Here is a 14228-nt window from a genome sequence, read left to right as displayed (position 1 = left end):
ATAGTCAGCGGATAAGTGGGTAACACACACACACACACACACACACACACACACACACACACCTAATTCTATGTTCTACTTGATTAGGGCAATGAGGGATGAGTTAGGATTGGTAGAGTAGACTTAGATCAGGACTCAATGCTTCAATAAGCCACTTTCTAGCCATGTATACTTAGTAAGTGAATTAGTTCTCTGAGATTCAATTTACTCATCTATAAAATACAGATAATACCTACTTATGTAATTATTGTGACAATAAGGAAAGATGCCTGGTGACTGGTGGGCAATCATTAATTTGCAAAAATATTTGAGTGCCATAATAGGCACAACAATGTGTTGTGAGGTATGATACATATTGGATATAATAAGACAGAGAAGCTATGAGGGTTACTGCCCTCATGAAACTCATGTACTTCTGAAAATTGGGATACAACAACAAATAAACAGCTCAATAAGTAAAATTATTAAAGATTTTGATAAGCAGTGTGCAAAGAATTAAACAGATAGTATAGAAAATAATGGGTATGCTTTCTACTTTATATAATGTGACTAGGAAGGCCAATAGGTGACATTTAATGAAGAATCAGCAGGCCAAGAGAGCAGCAAAAATCATTTTAGGCAGATGGAACTGCCAATATGAAGGCCTTGAGGGAAAAGATTGTGTGTACGTAGAATTCTGGGTCTGGGGGCTAGAGCACAGGATGGTATGAGATGTCAGAAAGTCAGACTGGGGCCCCTGACATAGTACCTTTTAAGTTACTACCTAAAGTATTGGAAAACTGTTGAGTCGTTGAAAGCAGGAAAGCGATATGGTGTGATTTACATTTAAAAGATACTGCTGAAATTTTTAAAAATATTTATTCTTGAGAGAGAGAGAGAGAGAGAGAGCAGGGGAAGGGCAGAGAGAGGGGTGTGTGTGTGTGTGTGTGTGTGTGTGTGTGTGTGACAGAATCTGAAGCAGGCTCCAGTCTCAGCTATCGGCACAGAGCCCGATGGGGGGCTCGAACTCATGAACTGCGAGATCATGACCTGAGCTGAAGTTGAACACTTAACGGACTGAGCCACCCAGGTGCCCCTAAAAGATCTTTGTTATTCCTGCATGGAGAACAAATCACAGGGGAAAATTCTGGATAGAGAAAGATGAAATGGGTGGTTTGGACTAGCATGAAAGCCTTAGGGATGGAAAGAAATAGACATACTCAAAGTATATTTTGGATGTATAATCAAAAGGATGTGCTGAATCATTGGATGGTAGGAGGGAAGGAAAGGAAGAATCCAAGATTGTGACAGTCCATTTACTGAGATAGGGAAAACTACAGAAGGAACAGATTCAGGGTGAGTGAAAAATTAAGAGATTCTGTTTTTAACACGTTCACTTTAATATTTTTGAGGAATACAGTGACCAACCATCCCTGGTTTCCTTGGATTTTCCTGGATGTTAAAAATTTCACGTCTTTCAAAATGCCCCATCCTGGAAAAATGGGGATGGTTGGTCACCCTACTGAGACATCTAAGTCTAATAGGCACATGAACAGAGAGTCTAAAGATCAGAGAAACATATTTGAGTTCTTTGGAAGTTATCTTTGCTTAAATGGCTAAACTGTATAATAAGTGTCAGAAGCCCCTTCAGATAAAGCTAGCATCTCTGCAGTAGGCTAAAGTGAGGCCCTTTAAATAGAAAGCATCTGTAGTGGAATATGTAGCTCTGAATATCTAAAGCTGTAGTATTGTTCCTGGGGGGTGGGGGGAGTTAAAATACCAAACCTGATAGTGGCTAGTCAGCTATCAGGTGGTTCCTACAGGAGAGCCCAAAAACCACAGAAGCAGCCAAGGGAGGATTGCAAATTTCCACAGTAGCTATATTATTCCTGGATCCTCAGTGAACTCATTAGCACTTGAGATTATCTGACTAGGTTCTATTTCTTTACACTCAAATTGACAGATTATTTTCATCTGGGGTCCTTGCTTTACTGTTGAAAATACTGTAAATATTAAAATTTCCAAGATGAATAATTATTTCTTTTCTAGAGAAAACTTTATGAAATTTTCACATTTGGTGTTTAGTCAGAGTCCATACTAAAGCTGATAAATCCCACAGCATTGCCTTGTCAGTTCAGATACTGCTATAGGGTAATTTTCTTCCTCTTTTATTTATAGATGATTTTTGGAGGTAACAACTTCTGGGTCACAGGGTATCTATTCATTGAGCACTGTAAGTGAATGAATAATCCCTTAGGTATGACTGTGGTGCCTATTTATGTCCATTTCTTGTGAAAATCTTGAATTGGTGCTGGCACATCATACCCATTTTATTGCCCTTTCTCAGAACTGTAGGGTGGTATCAGGTGCATGGCACAAATTGAGCACTGTAGGTGAATGAGTCATCCCTGACTGTGGTGCCTATTTATGTCCATTTCTTGTAAAAATCCTGAATTGGTGCTGGCATGTTATACCCATTTTATTGCCCTTTCCCAGAACTGTAGGTGGTATCAAGTGCATGGCACAACTTACTAACTGGATGAGTAATGGCAGTTACTTCTGGCCCTTCACTAACTGCAGCATCTTTGAGGAGGAAAGCAGGTTTTTAAAAATATATATAACTCATTTTATTTCAAAAAATAAAATGAAAATATAGTGATTAGTAGGTTGTTATACCCACTGGTTGTTATACCTTGCAGAGAGGGCGACTTAAAAGTAAAGGGCACAAAAAGTAAGATCCCATCAAGTTATTTTGCCTACTTGTCATTTTAAATAATAAAACAATTTTTAAAATTGGTAATATTATCTCACATAGTTCAAAAGAAAATACAAATGGCCACACATTAAATAGATTCTTTGCCACTCCATCTGCTAGCTCTACCCCAAGCAGGTAACTATTGCGGCTAATGTTTTATGTGTACTTTTGGAGTTTCTATATAAAGCATATACAAGGGATTACTTTGGTAATTATTCTAAGAGTAAAATCAACTAATCAGAGTGAAAGATAAGTGCATACATTGTACATGGACCCTGATTTTCATCTGGCATCTTTGGACGATATTCTTCTATAATGGCATTTATCATCCTAAGCTGCTCTTTGGTCACTATTTTCCTCTTTTAGGACAAAATTTAGCTTTTCTAGAATCCAAAGAATTTAGTAAAAATAAATAAAATTACAAAAATCAAACTGCTGTACAGAGATGCTAATAATAGTTAAATACATCATTTTTCTGAAGTTGCTTTCTATGAAATATAAGTCCCAATGAGATACTGAATAAAAAACATTGTTCATGTTTTCTGAACTTGGATTGAGATTTTTTTTCTTTATTACCTATTAAAACCCCATAAGATAGATAAAAGGTTTGTTTTTTTCATGGCAAGATGTATCATGACTAGGAAAATATTTAAGAAATTATTAGGCTGGAAAACGAAAGGGTCTTGTGGTTACTTAACCAATACTTAAATGGCTTCTACAGAGAGAGGTGATCTATCTTTCTACTGAAAATGAAAGTTCTTAGGTTATAGCCTATGGAATTTATATGAAGATTGTTAAAAATTAGGGTACTTTTGTTTTTAAACCTGAGTTGATATATTTATAGCAGGGAAGGGGATGTGTTGAGTATTGTGAGAATTTTTTAAAATATCTGATATAATTTTCGTCCTCAAGAAACTTCTAACTCATTTGGGCAGACAAATCTGAAACACAGTACATAGTTAAGGCCCAGATAATCAGATAGAAAAGTTCAGAGAAAAGGGAGCTAAATGTGGGCCAGAACGGTTCTCAACTGGGACAGGGGTAGGGTAACATGTGAATAACTAGGAAGTTTGAAAAATACACATACTTAAGCCATGTTCTTTTCCTTCAGGATCCCTTTGTGGGATCTGGAAGGCAGAGATCCAGAGAGCACCTTGGGTATGTGTACTTTGACAAAAGATACCTGGGTGATTTGCTCTGTGCTATTTCTCCTGTTTCCTTCCTGCTAGTCGCTTAGTGAGAACCATCTGACCAGAGTGAAAAAATTGTGTGTAGTAAACATATAGCAAATTAATGTAGGATACACAGAAGGGAGGAAAACCAAGGCAAGCAGAGGTTTGGTCATTTTGGATGGTCACTTTGGATGGAGAGAAGGATGATAGTGGTGGTGGGTAGGTAAATAGAGGATTGATAGATAAATAGGAAGCTATTTAAATTTTTATGCACAGTGTGACCTGTTAAAAATAGTGCTTAGGAGAATACATTTTTGGACCAAGAGTTTATGAAATCTTTCAGTTGGAAGGAACTTTGTAATTCCAATCTCCTTATTGTACAGGTAAGATAAGGATTCAAATAAGTTAATTGTCATATCAAAAATAGTTTGTGGCAGAGCTAGCCAGTAACCTAGTATATACTCCAAGCTTGTGATGAAGACCCATACAAAGTTTGTGTTTGTGAATATAATCAGGAAGATCCATATAAAATACATGTTTCAGAAGAAAAATCAATAGGTCTACATATTGTTTTTTAAGAATGAAGAAATAAAATGACAGGCTTCTTACCATTACATATTTAGGATTCCTTCAGAAGCCTTAAAACATCTTTCTAAACTTGGACCTATCCTTTAAGAAACTTTTCCTGGAAGAAAATTGGCATGTGCTTTAAACAGTATCTTATAATTGTCTTCCCTTTTTCTAATTACTGTTGCATTATAGTATTATTAATCCCTTACTTTGAGGCTTCAAAACTGTTTTTTTTTTTTTTTGCCTGCTAAAAATACTGACATGCTTTCATTCTTGCCTGAGAAAGGAACAATAATTAATTTCATGTTTTTCAGGTAGCTAAGCAAGACAAGAACCTCATAAAGCCTCTTTATGACCGATACAGAATTATCAAGCAAATCTTGTCAACACCTTCCCTTATTCCAACAATTGTAAGTCAGCATGCTTGCATTAACTAGAAACCTGTACTTGTGCTTGGTATTGTTTAAGTAGGGAGGCAGCACTATGACAGTGATAAAGAAGCCTTCTTGGCAGTATATGCTGCTAAAAAGGTCAGTTGTTATTTCACACAGTAGAAATGTGGTCTCCTTTGAGCCAAATATCATACTTAACAGGTGGATGATAATTAAAACTATTATGAAACAGGAATATATAGCAACTGCATTTTTTAGTTTATTTTGTGAGAGAGCACACATGGGAGGGGCGGTAAGAGAGGGGAAGAGAGAGAATCCCAAGTAGGCTCTGCACTGTAAGCATAGAGTCCAATGTAGGGCTCAAACTCACAAAACATGAGAGCATGAACTGAGCTGAAATCAAGAGTTAGACACTTAATCAACTGAGCCACCCAGGTGCCCAGCAATTGCATTTTTGAAGCCAGTTTTAATATTTGCTTTAATTTCTTGGATGAGGAGAACAACTGATAATTTCAATTTCATCATCTAATTTACAACACAGCTAAACCACACAGAGTCTTTCTATTCCGTGTGTTAATTTTTCTTCTTTAATAAGAAAATTGACTACATGTTCCTTGATACAAATGCAACATTTGTTTTTGGTACCATTTGACCATCACTGAATAAGACATAAGATTTATTTCAATAGAAAACATGGCTACTAAAATTGAGCTAGACTGTTTTTAATAAAGAATGATTTATGGGAATACAGAACTAGAAAGGCATCACAAATCCTACTCCATTAATATTAAAACAGTCACTTGCTCAAGATATCAGTATAAAAAGGAATAAACATTAACAAATATACATTTAAGTATACTGGACTACATTTATAATTTCACAATTTTCAAGACAAACACAATAGTGATTCATAATCTCTAAAATGTTCCCATTAAAGAAGCATGGTTTAAAATGGGGTATGATTTTCAGATTTCCTTGCAAAAAATTCTTTTGGTTGTGGTAAGTATTAGCAGAACAGGTTAAGGAGTAACTCCATTTTGCTTTGGCCTTCATAGAGCTCTTCCCTGAATTTGTCAATTTTCTGACTATCCTCTATATCTGAATGTGGCCCACACCAGGATCTGATTTGGGGTATTTCTGAATAACAAAAGGTGTCTGAAGTCCATTTCATCCTAACCCATGTAACTGTTGTGAAGCTGGGGTCCACCTTCTGAGTGAAAGGGAGGAACTAGTAGGCAGTCCTAGATTCTGTGCCTTCTTTGGTCCAGCAAAAAGACAAACTTGCTGAGCATTTTAGCCCAGCATTGGGTGGGGATGGGGTGCTTCTTTGATCATTAACTTCTGTAAGTTTTTTGATGCAACTGAGGAAGAGTCACTCTTGTTTGTTTCCTTCTGGGTTTTCAGTGGTACAGGGATCACCTACTCTTTTCATGGTGTCTATTTATGGTTCCTCTTCCTGTTTTTGCTTCAAGAGTCACTTAGCATTTTTGTGACTTCATTTAACTCTGCTTGTGATAAGCAGGAGGAAGAAGACTCTGATGAAGACTGTCCACAGGGAAGCCAACAACCTTCTCTGCCAGATCCAGCATCTCACCTGCCTATTGGCGACCACCTCACCTTCTCTAATGAGACGGAACCTATTAGGGTCCTGCTGTCAGATGAAAAAAAAGAAGCCAAACAACCAGCCCTATCCATGTCCAATTTACATGAGGCCACTATGTGAGTGTGAATCTTAAATATGGAGTTTCTTTTTAACTCTTTATAGTCTGAGATACCTTACATGTGCCTACAAAATTCACAAGAGCTGTTAGATTCTCTAAAAAATGCAACCTACCAGAGAGCAGCCTAAAAGCATAATCTGGTTGTTCTCCTTATTGGAGAATTGAGAAGACAAAGCCATGAGGAACCAACACTCTCAGTAAGGTCCTAAAGATGCCAAAAATGTTAATGTTCAATTTCCTCTAGCTGCATACCTTTTCAGCAGGTTCTGGCACCAGTCTAATTCTCAGCAGTGTGTGAAGCAGAGCTGGCTTTTGAAAATGCTAGACCAAAAGGAATTGGGGTCCCATGTGGTTCAACATTTCAGGGCCTTTAGATAAGATGGTTTCTCTAGCCTGGGAATCACCTTGGGTTTCAGTAAATGAGCTGCCCTTTTTCTCCTAATGGCCCTTCAGGAGCTATTTGTATTTTCATTAGTATTATCATTATTGTTATCATTACCATTATTTAGTAGTTAGCATTTCTCTTCATCATTTCACCTTCTTTGGTTTGTATGTTATAGGCCAGATTTATGAGATTTCCTTTAACATGTATTACAGTGTGGTGAGTGTATACCTCAAGATAGGTATGGAATCCACCCACATATATGAGGTGAGACTAAGGACTAAGTTGTAAATTGGGATTTTAGTGTGTTTGTAGAATCAGTTGGTACCACAACTTCGGCTCAGAGAAGTAACCCATTTGGAAGCAGAAATCCATCTTCCTTCCGCTCTTGTTTTCTTTCTTTTTTCTCTCCTCTTTCCTTTCCTTCATTTATTTGTTGGTTGTTTGGTTCTTAAGCAGCTTTTGAGGGGTGTTAAGAATATTTTTTTTAATGTCAATATATAATTTCAGGGAGTTCAGTCTCTGAAACCATGCACAAGTTCCCTAGATAAAAATTCCTGCTCTAAAAGTATATGCTTTGTCTTAGTAGAATGAAGTGAGTAGAATTTTCAGTGTAACTCTATCTTCACTTTGGGTCTAATTTCATTCCCAAGGTTTTTGCCATTTTCCCCATACTCTACATTAAGGATAGAACTTGTTTTAAACTCTCTTCCTCTTGTGCCTCTTAAGTCTAGTCTATCACCAAATACCAATGAGTATTCTTTTAAAATGTCTCCTTTTCCCTCATCCATTCATATGGTCATTACCCTCACCACACTTCAATTTTTTTTTAAGATTTTATTTTTAAGTAATCTCTACACCCAATGCGGGGCTTGAATTTACAACCCTGAGATCAAGAGTCACATGCTCTACTGACTGAGCTAGACAGGTGCCTCACCCTAACCACATTTTGTAATGGACTTAGTCACTCAGTCAGCTTGCCTTTTTTCTCCTCTCCTTTCTCCTTTTGTTCTTTCTCTTCTCCTATGACATTGTTTTCATTCTCTGCTTATGTGCTTCCCTATGATTAGGTTCTACATGTACTATATTTATTCAAAAGATACTTTTAGGCAGAACCCTTCTGTATCATAGTATGATTTGCTGAATAGATAAATCATTTTATGATGTCTCAATTATGCCAGAGTTTAGTAATGGCAAATCCATATTTTACTTGGTATAGGCCTGTACTTCTTGACCATCTCCGAGAAACTAGGGCTGACAAGAAGAGACTTCGGAAAGCCTTAAGAGAATTTGAAGAACAATTTTTTAAACAAACGGGAAGGTAAGTTGGGCAAAGATTTTTTTTAAGCAAGTATTTCCTAGGGAACTATCATTAAGAATGAGCTGGAGTTTTGGGCAAGAATGTGAATTTATAAAAGATATAAATAATTTCAATAGTGACTGAGATCTAATGCAACATTCTAATAGTGCCATTATTAGGTATGTTTTATGGGAGGCTGTAGCCATCAAGTATGACATAAGGCTTTAAAAAAATAAAGATGAATTGCAAAAATTCCTAACTTTGCTTTATAAATCTCTTTATAATTATTGAATTTATCTAAAACTTTAAGAAATCTATTTGATTTTTTAACCCATATAATTTATTTGTTCTTGATTAGTTTCACAAATTATTCCCCACTTCATTAATTCTTCCTTTGCTTTAAATATATCTTTTAAACTTCAGGATCTATCCTTAATTATTTATTTTCAGGATTTGGTCAAAAGTTCATAGCTATTTTCTCTATCCTTTAAATAAATGTTTAGCTGTATCCTCTATTTGTCTATTTTTGTCAACCCAAGTCTCCATGTGCACTCCATCAGTTTCCTCTAAATTTGGCTATATTGTCAATGTATATATAACTTTTATATGTACTATATATATATATATATATGTATTATATATGTGCATGCATATATATATATATATATATAATTATGAGATTAAGGATTATGTGTGTGTATGTATGTACATATATCATGAGATTAAGGATTATTGATCTATGTAAGAGAAAGAAGAAAAATCATTTGCCTATCCTTAGCCTGTTTCCATGGTTGTACAATGAAATGACTGGACTTCCTGGAATACTTTGGGAAGGTATAGTTGTCATGTGGGATGTCAGTATTAAAAATAATAAGGTGTAACTTTCCCAAAGTCACAAAGTTATTAAGGTGGCAGAGGTAGGAGTCAGTGATACACTGGCCCCTTGATATTCCTCTCCATGTACATATCTGCCTCTCGTGATTTCTTCCATTTCAGCAGACTGAGGGTTGACCTAATGGACAAGGGACTATTTTCTAAAACACCCTGAAAGAGGTCTAGTCACCTCTTAGCAGTTTCTCCATTTCAGTCCTCCAGAGCTGTGTACTAGGATTTGACCTCTTAAGTCAGAAACTTATTGTACTTAGCAAATACAGATGTAATCCACTTTTCTGCCTGGACTCCAAATTTACCTTTCTGCTGTTGTTAACTAATCTACTGAAAAATGTTATGTGGCTGTTAAATTTAGAATATAAAACATAATTTTTCATTTTCTTTTTTCATTTCCATTATTTTTCCTTTACAGAATTTCCATACAGCTTTTACATTTACATTTTTTTTTACCTATATGAACCCAGGAGTCTAAAAAGTTTGAGAATCCCCCTCACCCACCAGTATGCTAATAGTCCTGCCTAATGGAGGACTACCACTAGAGAGTGGTACTTGTCATGCCTTCTGATATACAGAGAAGTTAGTGATGTTCTATGTATAGTACTCTACTGCACCTTTGAGTCCTAATCCCACTTCAGATATGCCTATATTTGACTGAAATTTTAGGCCCTCTTCTGGTAATACACTTAAACTAAATGCCAAAGTGGTAGTAGATTACAACTAAAATCAAAGGGTTAAATGGGTAGGAAATATGGATCTTAATCTTTTCTCCTAAAACATTTTATTAGGAAGTCCTAATCCTATCCATATGGTAAAATAACCATGCAAATGGAGTACTAAAAAGTTTAAGTTACTGTAAATGTTCTTGGTAATATTTGCCAAGCAAGAGGATTAATCATATAGATATGACATTAATATTTTTGAGCCAGGAACTGTATTAAGCACATTAGCATGTTTTACATAATGGGATAACTGCTTCAGGAAATACTTAGCAAAATTTTTCATTCTGGCCAATGCACTCTTCTTTATTAGCCAAAATGGAGTATGCAGGCCCAGGGAAAAGTTACATGATGGATTACTAGTGTTTCCCTATAAATTAGATCATTTCTTCACTTATATATGTTTATACAAGTTAAGGTGGTATTAAATTCCCAGATAAAAGGTTGGTCCATAATACAGAATGGAGGCAAAGGAATTGTTAAATAACTTAGGCAATATTTAATAGAAACCCTGTCTTTAGGTTTGTGTACTCTTCTGAGTTCTGTACTAGAAATTCCAGGGCAATGTATAGTGGTGTGTCACAAGTAGATAACTACATTCTTAGGAAATCTTTATACTTTCACTATTTTTTTTATTTGTGAGAGATATTTCTTTTATCAGTACTAGGAAAATAGAAGGAACTATAGGTAAAACATCAAGTGCTTGCGATTTACCTATATTCAGCCATACTAATATTAGTGTTTATTTTCAGTAGCAACTGTGGTACTTCATCTGTTTTCCACCCCTTATATTTCAAAGTCATGAGTGAAGATGTTCTAAAAGCAATTGGTCATCTTATCAACCAAGGAGACAAGGGCCATCTAAGATCCTGAATCAATTACTGCCCTTTAGAAAACATATCCTGGCAACATGTTTTTGTGGGAAGGAATGGTTTTAACTCCAGATGTTACCCAAACATTCTTCAAAGTAAATGGCAAGAACACATAGTAGTTAGAATGCAGATGTATAAACTGTGCTTAGATGTGTAGCCTTAGAATTAGTGTGCAAAGAGAACCACTGCAATTCAGACTCCCATAAATTCAATCCATAAACATCTCCTTGATTCTACTACACATTGGCAGAGATAGGTATTATAATTTAAAAAACTTGGAAATATTTCATATTTACAAGATAGCCAATGAGCTTTTTTCCCCTATAACAATAAATTTATACATTCTTTTAATTTATGTAGTTTTTTAGGTTGAATTTTGAACAATTCTGACTGTCAGGGCTGGACATTCTGCACAGGTATGGGACTTTGGCATGAGTAACGGTAGAATAACTAAAGAATGCCTTGAGTTGTGGTTTTTGTTTTATTCCTCAGACCTTTTTACTTGCTCCATTGATATATGTCTGAGCACTGGATCATATATCTGCAAAACACCTATGACATTCTCTATTATATAAAAATCCAATAACACATGAAAGAGGGAGAGTGTGAAGGTGGAAGGGAAGGTAAAAAAGACATGATGCAAAAGCCAAGTGGAAACATCCACCCTGTACTTTCTCATGTAAAAATTATAAAAGGATTTTTAATGACTTGATTTATTATGAGCTAATAGTCTTTCCTGTTTTGCAGAAGTCCACAAAAGGAAGATAGGATACCGATGGCAGATGAGTACTATGAATACAAGCACATAAAAGCCAAACTGAGACTATTAGAGGTCCTCATCAGCAAGCAAGATGTGGCCAAAACCATCTGAGGTTCAGGAAATATTTGTGCTCACTTTCAACCAGGATAAGGCCAAGTTTCTTTACCTATGACATTCTTGCTAAGTAGTTTTGACATACTGAGAATCAAAGCACTTTAGTGGTAGTATTAGCTGTTTTTAAGAAGGGATGGCAAGTGTAATTATAAATGAGGATGGAAGAGTTAAATGGGGGAAATATACTAACAATATAATTGGAAAAATTGCTCCATGCCAAGGAGAAAACACATGGTCAGTATACTTATTTCAAAAACCATCTTAATATTTTATCAAATCTAAATAATACTTGTTCAGTGGGCCACTTGTTAGGAAAAGTCTATGTTGTGTCCAAAAACTGCTTATGTTAAAGTGTGGAAAAGAGCATGATTTTTAAAAAATCAATAAGGAGGAAAAGAAACTTTTCTTTTTATGTAGGAAGGAATATGGCTAGTAAGAATTTAATATATTTAAAACTTCTAATAGATTTTTAAGTGATAAAAAATCTACCTTGTCCCTTAAGTCTGCTAGGCTATCAGTAAAGCATACTAGAATGTGTCACTGCTAATTTTTTATTTCTATATAAAAATAGCAGATTTTACCTGTTATTTGAGATTTTACATTTCTGGTTACCAAAGTTCATTCTGATAGCATGTACTTTGTGAATTAACTTTGTCTATAATGACAGATGTTTATATTAAAGTAAACTTGTATTAAAATTTAAAAATAGGTATTTTGGGATAGATTCGTGGTCTGCAGTATATAATTCTAATGTGATCATAGTTATGATTGCTAATCTTTTTGTTTACTATAAGAGCATATAACTATTTTTCCATTGGGAATATGCATTTTTCTTAATGTTCCAAAGTCTGTACTTTGTATAGTCACAAAGCTTTCTCATGAGTTGTAGGTATTCTTCATCTTGCACAAAATTTGTAAATTGCTGACACCTTGGAAAAGAAAGCTAAATATTTTATTTGCTTCATCAACTTTAGTGCATATGATTTTGTGTTATTTTGTACTAAAACATGCGTTTATTATTTTGCCTTTGTAAAAATAAGAGGTCAACATTTTCTCTCTTTTAACAACCATGTTTGTATTTCTGTTTTCTGTAATGTTTAAGCATGATGTTGAACAAATTCACATTTTCATATAGTTTGGGTGGGAAGAATATTGACTTTCAGAAGTAGAGTATTTCAGAGGCTTATTGTTTTCTCTGTATTTACCTGGTATTTTATAACTTTTATGAATCAGAATGATGTCCTTCATAAATTTGTTTAATTGAAGTCATCTACTTGTAACAGGACAGATACACAACTATTTGAAGTTTACAAACTACATCTTTGATAAGGGAAATGGTTTCATGACATGTATACAATTGCTATTAAAATGTAACTCTATATATTCTATATGATTGTAAATATTTTATACAACAATACAAATAAAATATTTTTCTATTATATTTATTATGTTGAAACACAATAGTTGTTTCCTGTTAGCTAATATAAATAACATAAATAACACTGTCAAACAACAAGTTGGAAGTGTTGACAATTCTAGGCTTCAAGATTTAACTCATGCTGCAATTACACCCTTTCATGCGGTTTGGAGTTATCCCAATATTTGTTCAGTAGATTAAAATGAATGCATATTTAAACACCATTTATAAGCTGTTATTTTGTATTTTGCTAAAGCATTTATATAATTGTCTTGTTATGTTTGGCATAAAGGAAAAATAAAGACATTGCAGCATCTAGGCAATAAAGTGTCAGAGGAGAACTTTCATCACTGAAAGTAATGGGAAAGGCAGGGAATAGGAAACACTAGAATGGCTCTGAATGAAATTTGAAAAATGGCACTTTGCTTTTGGTGATAGCGGCATGTGCATGCTTCAGTGGAAAACATCTGGTGATGAGAATAGACAACAGAGGATCAATGCTCCTAAGGGAAGAAAAGGGACTGAGTAAGAATAAGAAAAGTGGGCATTAACGTCCAACACTGATATTACAGGTTTTGCAGCTGGGATCTTTCTTTGCATTTGCAGTAGACAAACTCATGAGCTGATGACCAGTGATTTCTGCTACAGTGCCCAGAGAAAGATCCACAGGATCAGTGTAAATGACTTCTAAAATGACATCCTGGGCATGGTGGTAAACCAGCACCCCATCTTCTTCTGTGCAGGTCAAAAATTTATTATCCTTGGAATTTAGCTGAGGAAGGCGCTGCTTACAAAATTCATCTCCTGGTGATCCCACAGGGGCAATAACAAGAATCACATAATGATAAGCAGTGTACATACAGTAGAAGTCCCCAAAGTATAAGTTAGTATTGGGGTTAAAAAGTTTTTCTGCTGCAATCTCAAACCTGTATCTTCCGTAAGGTGAATCCTGGGGTGGTTTCCCAGTATTGAATTCAGTGCTGCAGCTGAAGAAGATGCCTTCTAATTTTCCACTGATAGGAGAGCCATGGCTACCACTGTTATCCTTGACAGATGGCTGCATAGCATTCCCATGATGTTCTCTGCAAGAGAAAAGAAATGATCATTTCTTGGTATAATAGTAGTAAAGCTATTGATTTATATGCAGATCTTATTGGTGGTTGGCCTAAAAGTCTGATCATCCTATC

At 35.3% G+C, this 14228-nt stretch overlaps 2 protein-coding genes across 7 annotated transcripts in view; one reads left to right on the top strand and one right to left on the bottom strand.

Annotated features, from left to right (window-relative positions):
* FAM13C (family with sequence similarity 13 member C) overlaps positions 1–13069 on the top strand; it is a 169089-nt gene extending 156020 nt beyond the window's left edge. For 3 of the 4 annotated variants that reach the window (XM_086679752.1, XM_086679753.1, XM_025917975.2), the window contains 4 exons: positions 4791–4886; positions 6388–6587; positions 8191–8292; positions 11498–13069. In XM_086679752.1, coding sequence (XP_086535878.1) covers positions 4791–4886; positions 6388–6587; positions 8191–8292; positions 11498–11621 — 522 coding nt within the window. In that variant the 3' untranslated portion in view covers positions 11622–13069. The remainder of the gene's footprint in view (positions 1–4790; positions 4887–6387; positions 6588–8190; positions 8293–11497) is intronic. The other variant, XM_025917976.2, reaches the window with a different exon arrangement.
* PHYHIPL (phytanoyl-CoA 2-hydroxylase interacting protein like) overlaps positions 12865–14228 on the bottom strand; it is a 103568-nt gene continuing 102204 nt past the window's right edge. For all 3 annotated transcript variants that reach the window (XM_025918308.2, XM_086679755.1, XM_086679754.1), the window contains exon 5: positions 12865–14123. In XM_025918308.2, coding sequence (XP_025774093.1) covers positions 13589–14123 — 535 coding nt within the window. In that variant the 3' untranslated portion in view covers positions 12865–13588. The remainder of the gene's footprint in view (positions 14124–14228) is intronic.

The sequence above is a fragment of the Puma concolor genome, chromosome D2, assembly GCF_028749965.1.
Source record: "Puma concolor isolate L17-30 chromosome D2, mPumCon1.1.hap2, whole genome shotgun sequence".
Lineage (NCBI taxonomy): Eukaryota > Metazoa > Chordata > Mammalia > Carnivora > Felidae > Puma > Puma concolor.
The sequence above is the reverse complement of the archived record's forward strand: the minus strand, read 5'-3'. Positions and strand labels throughout refer to the sequence as shown.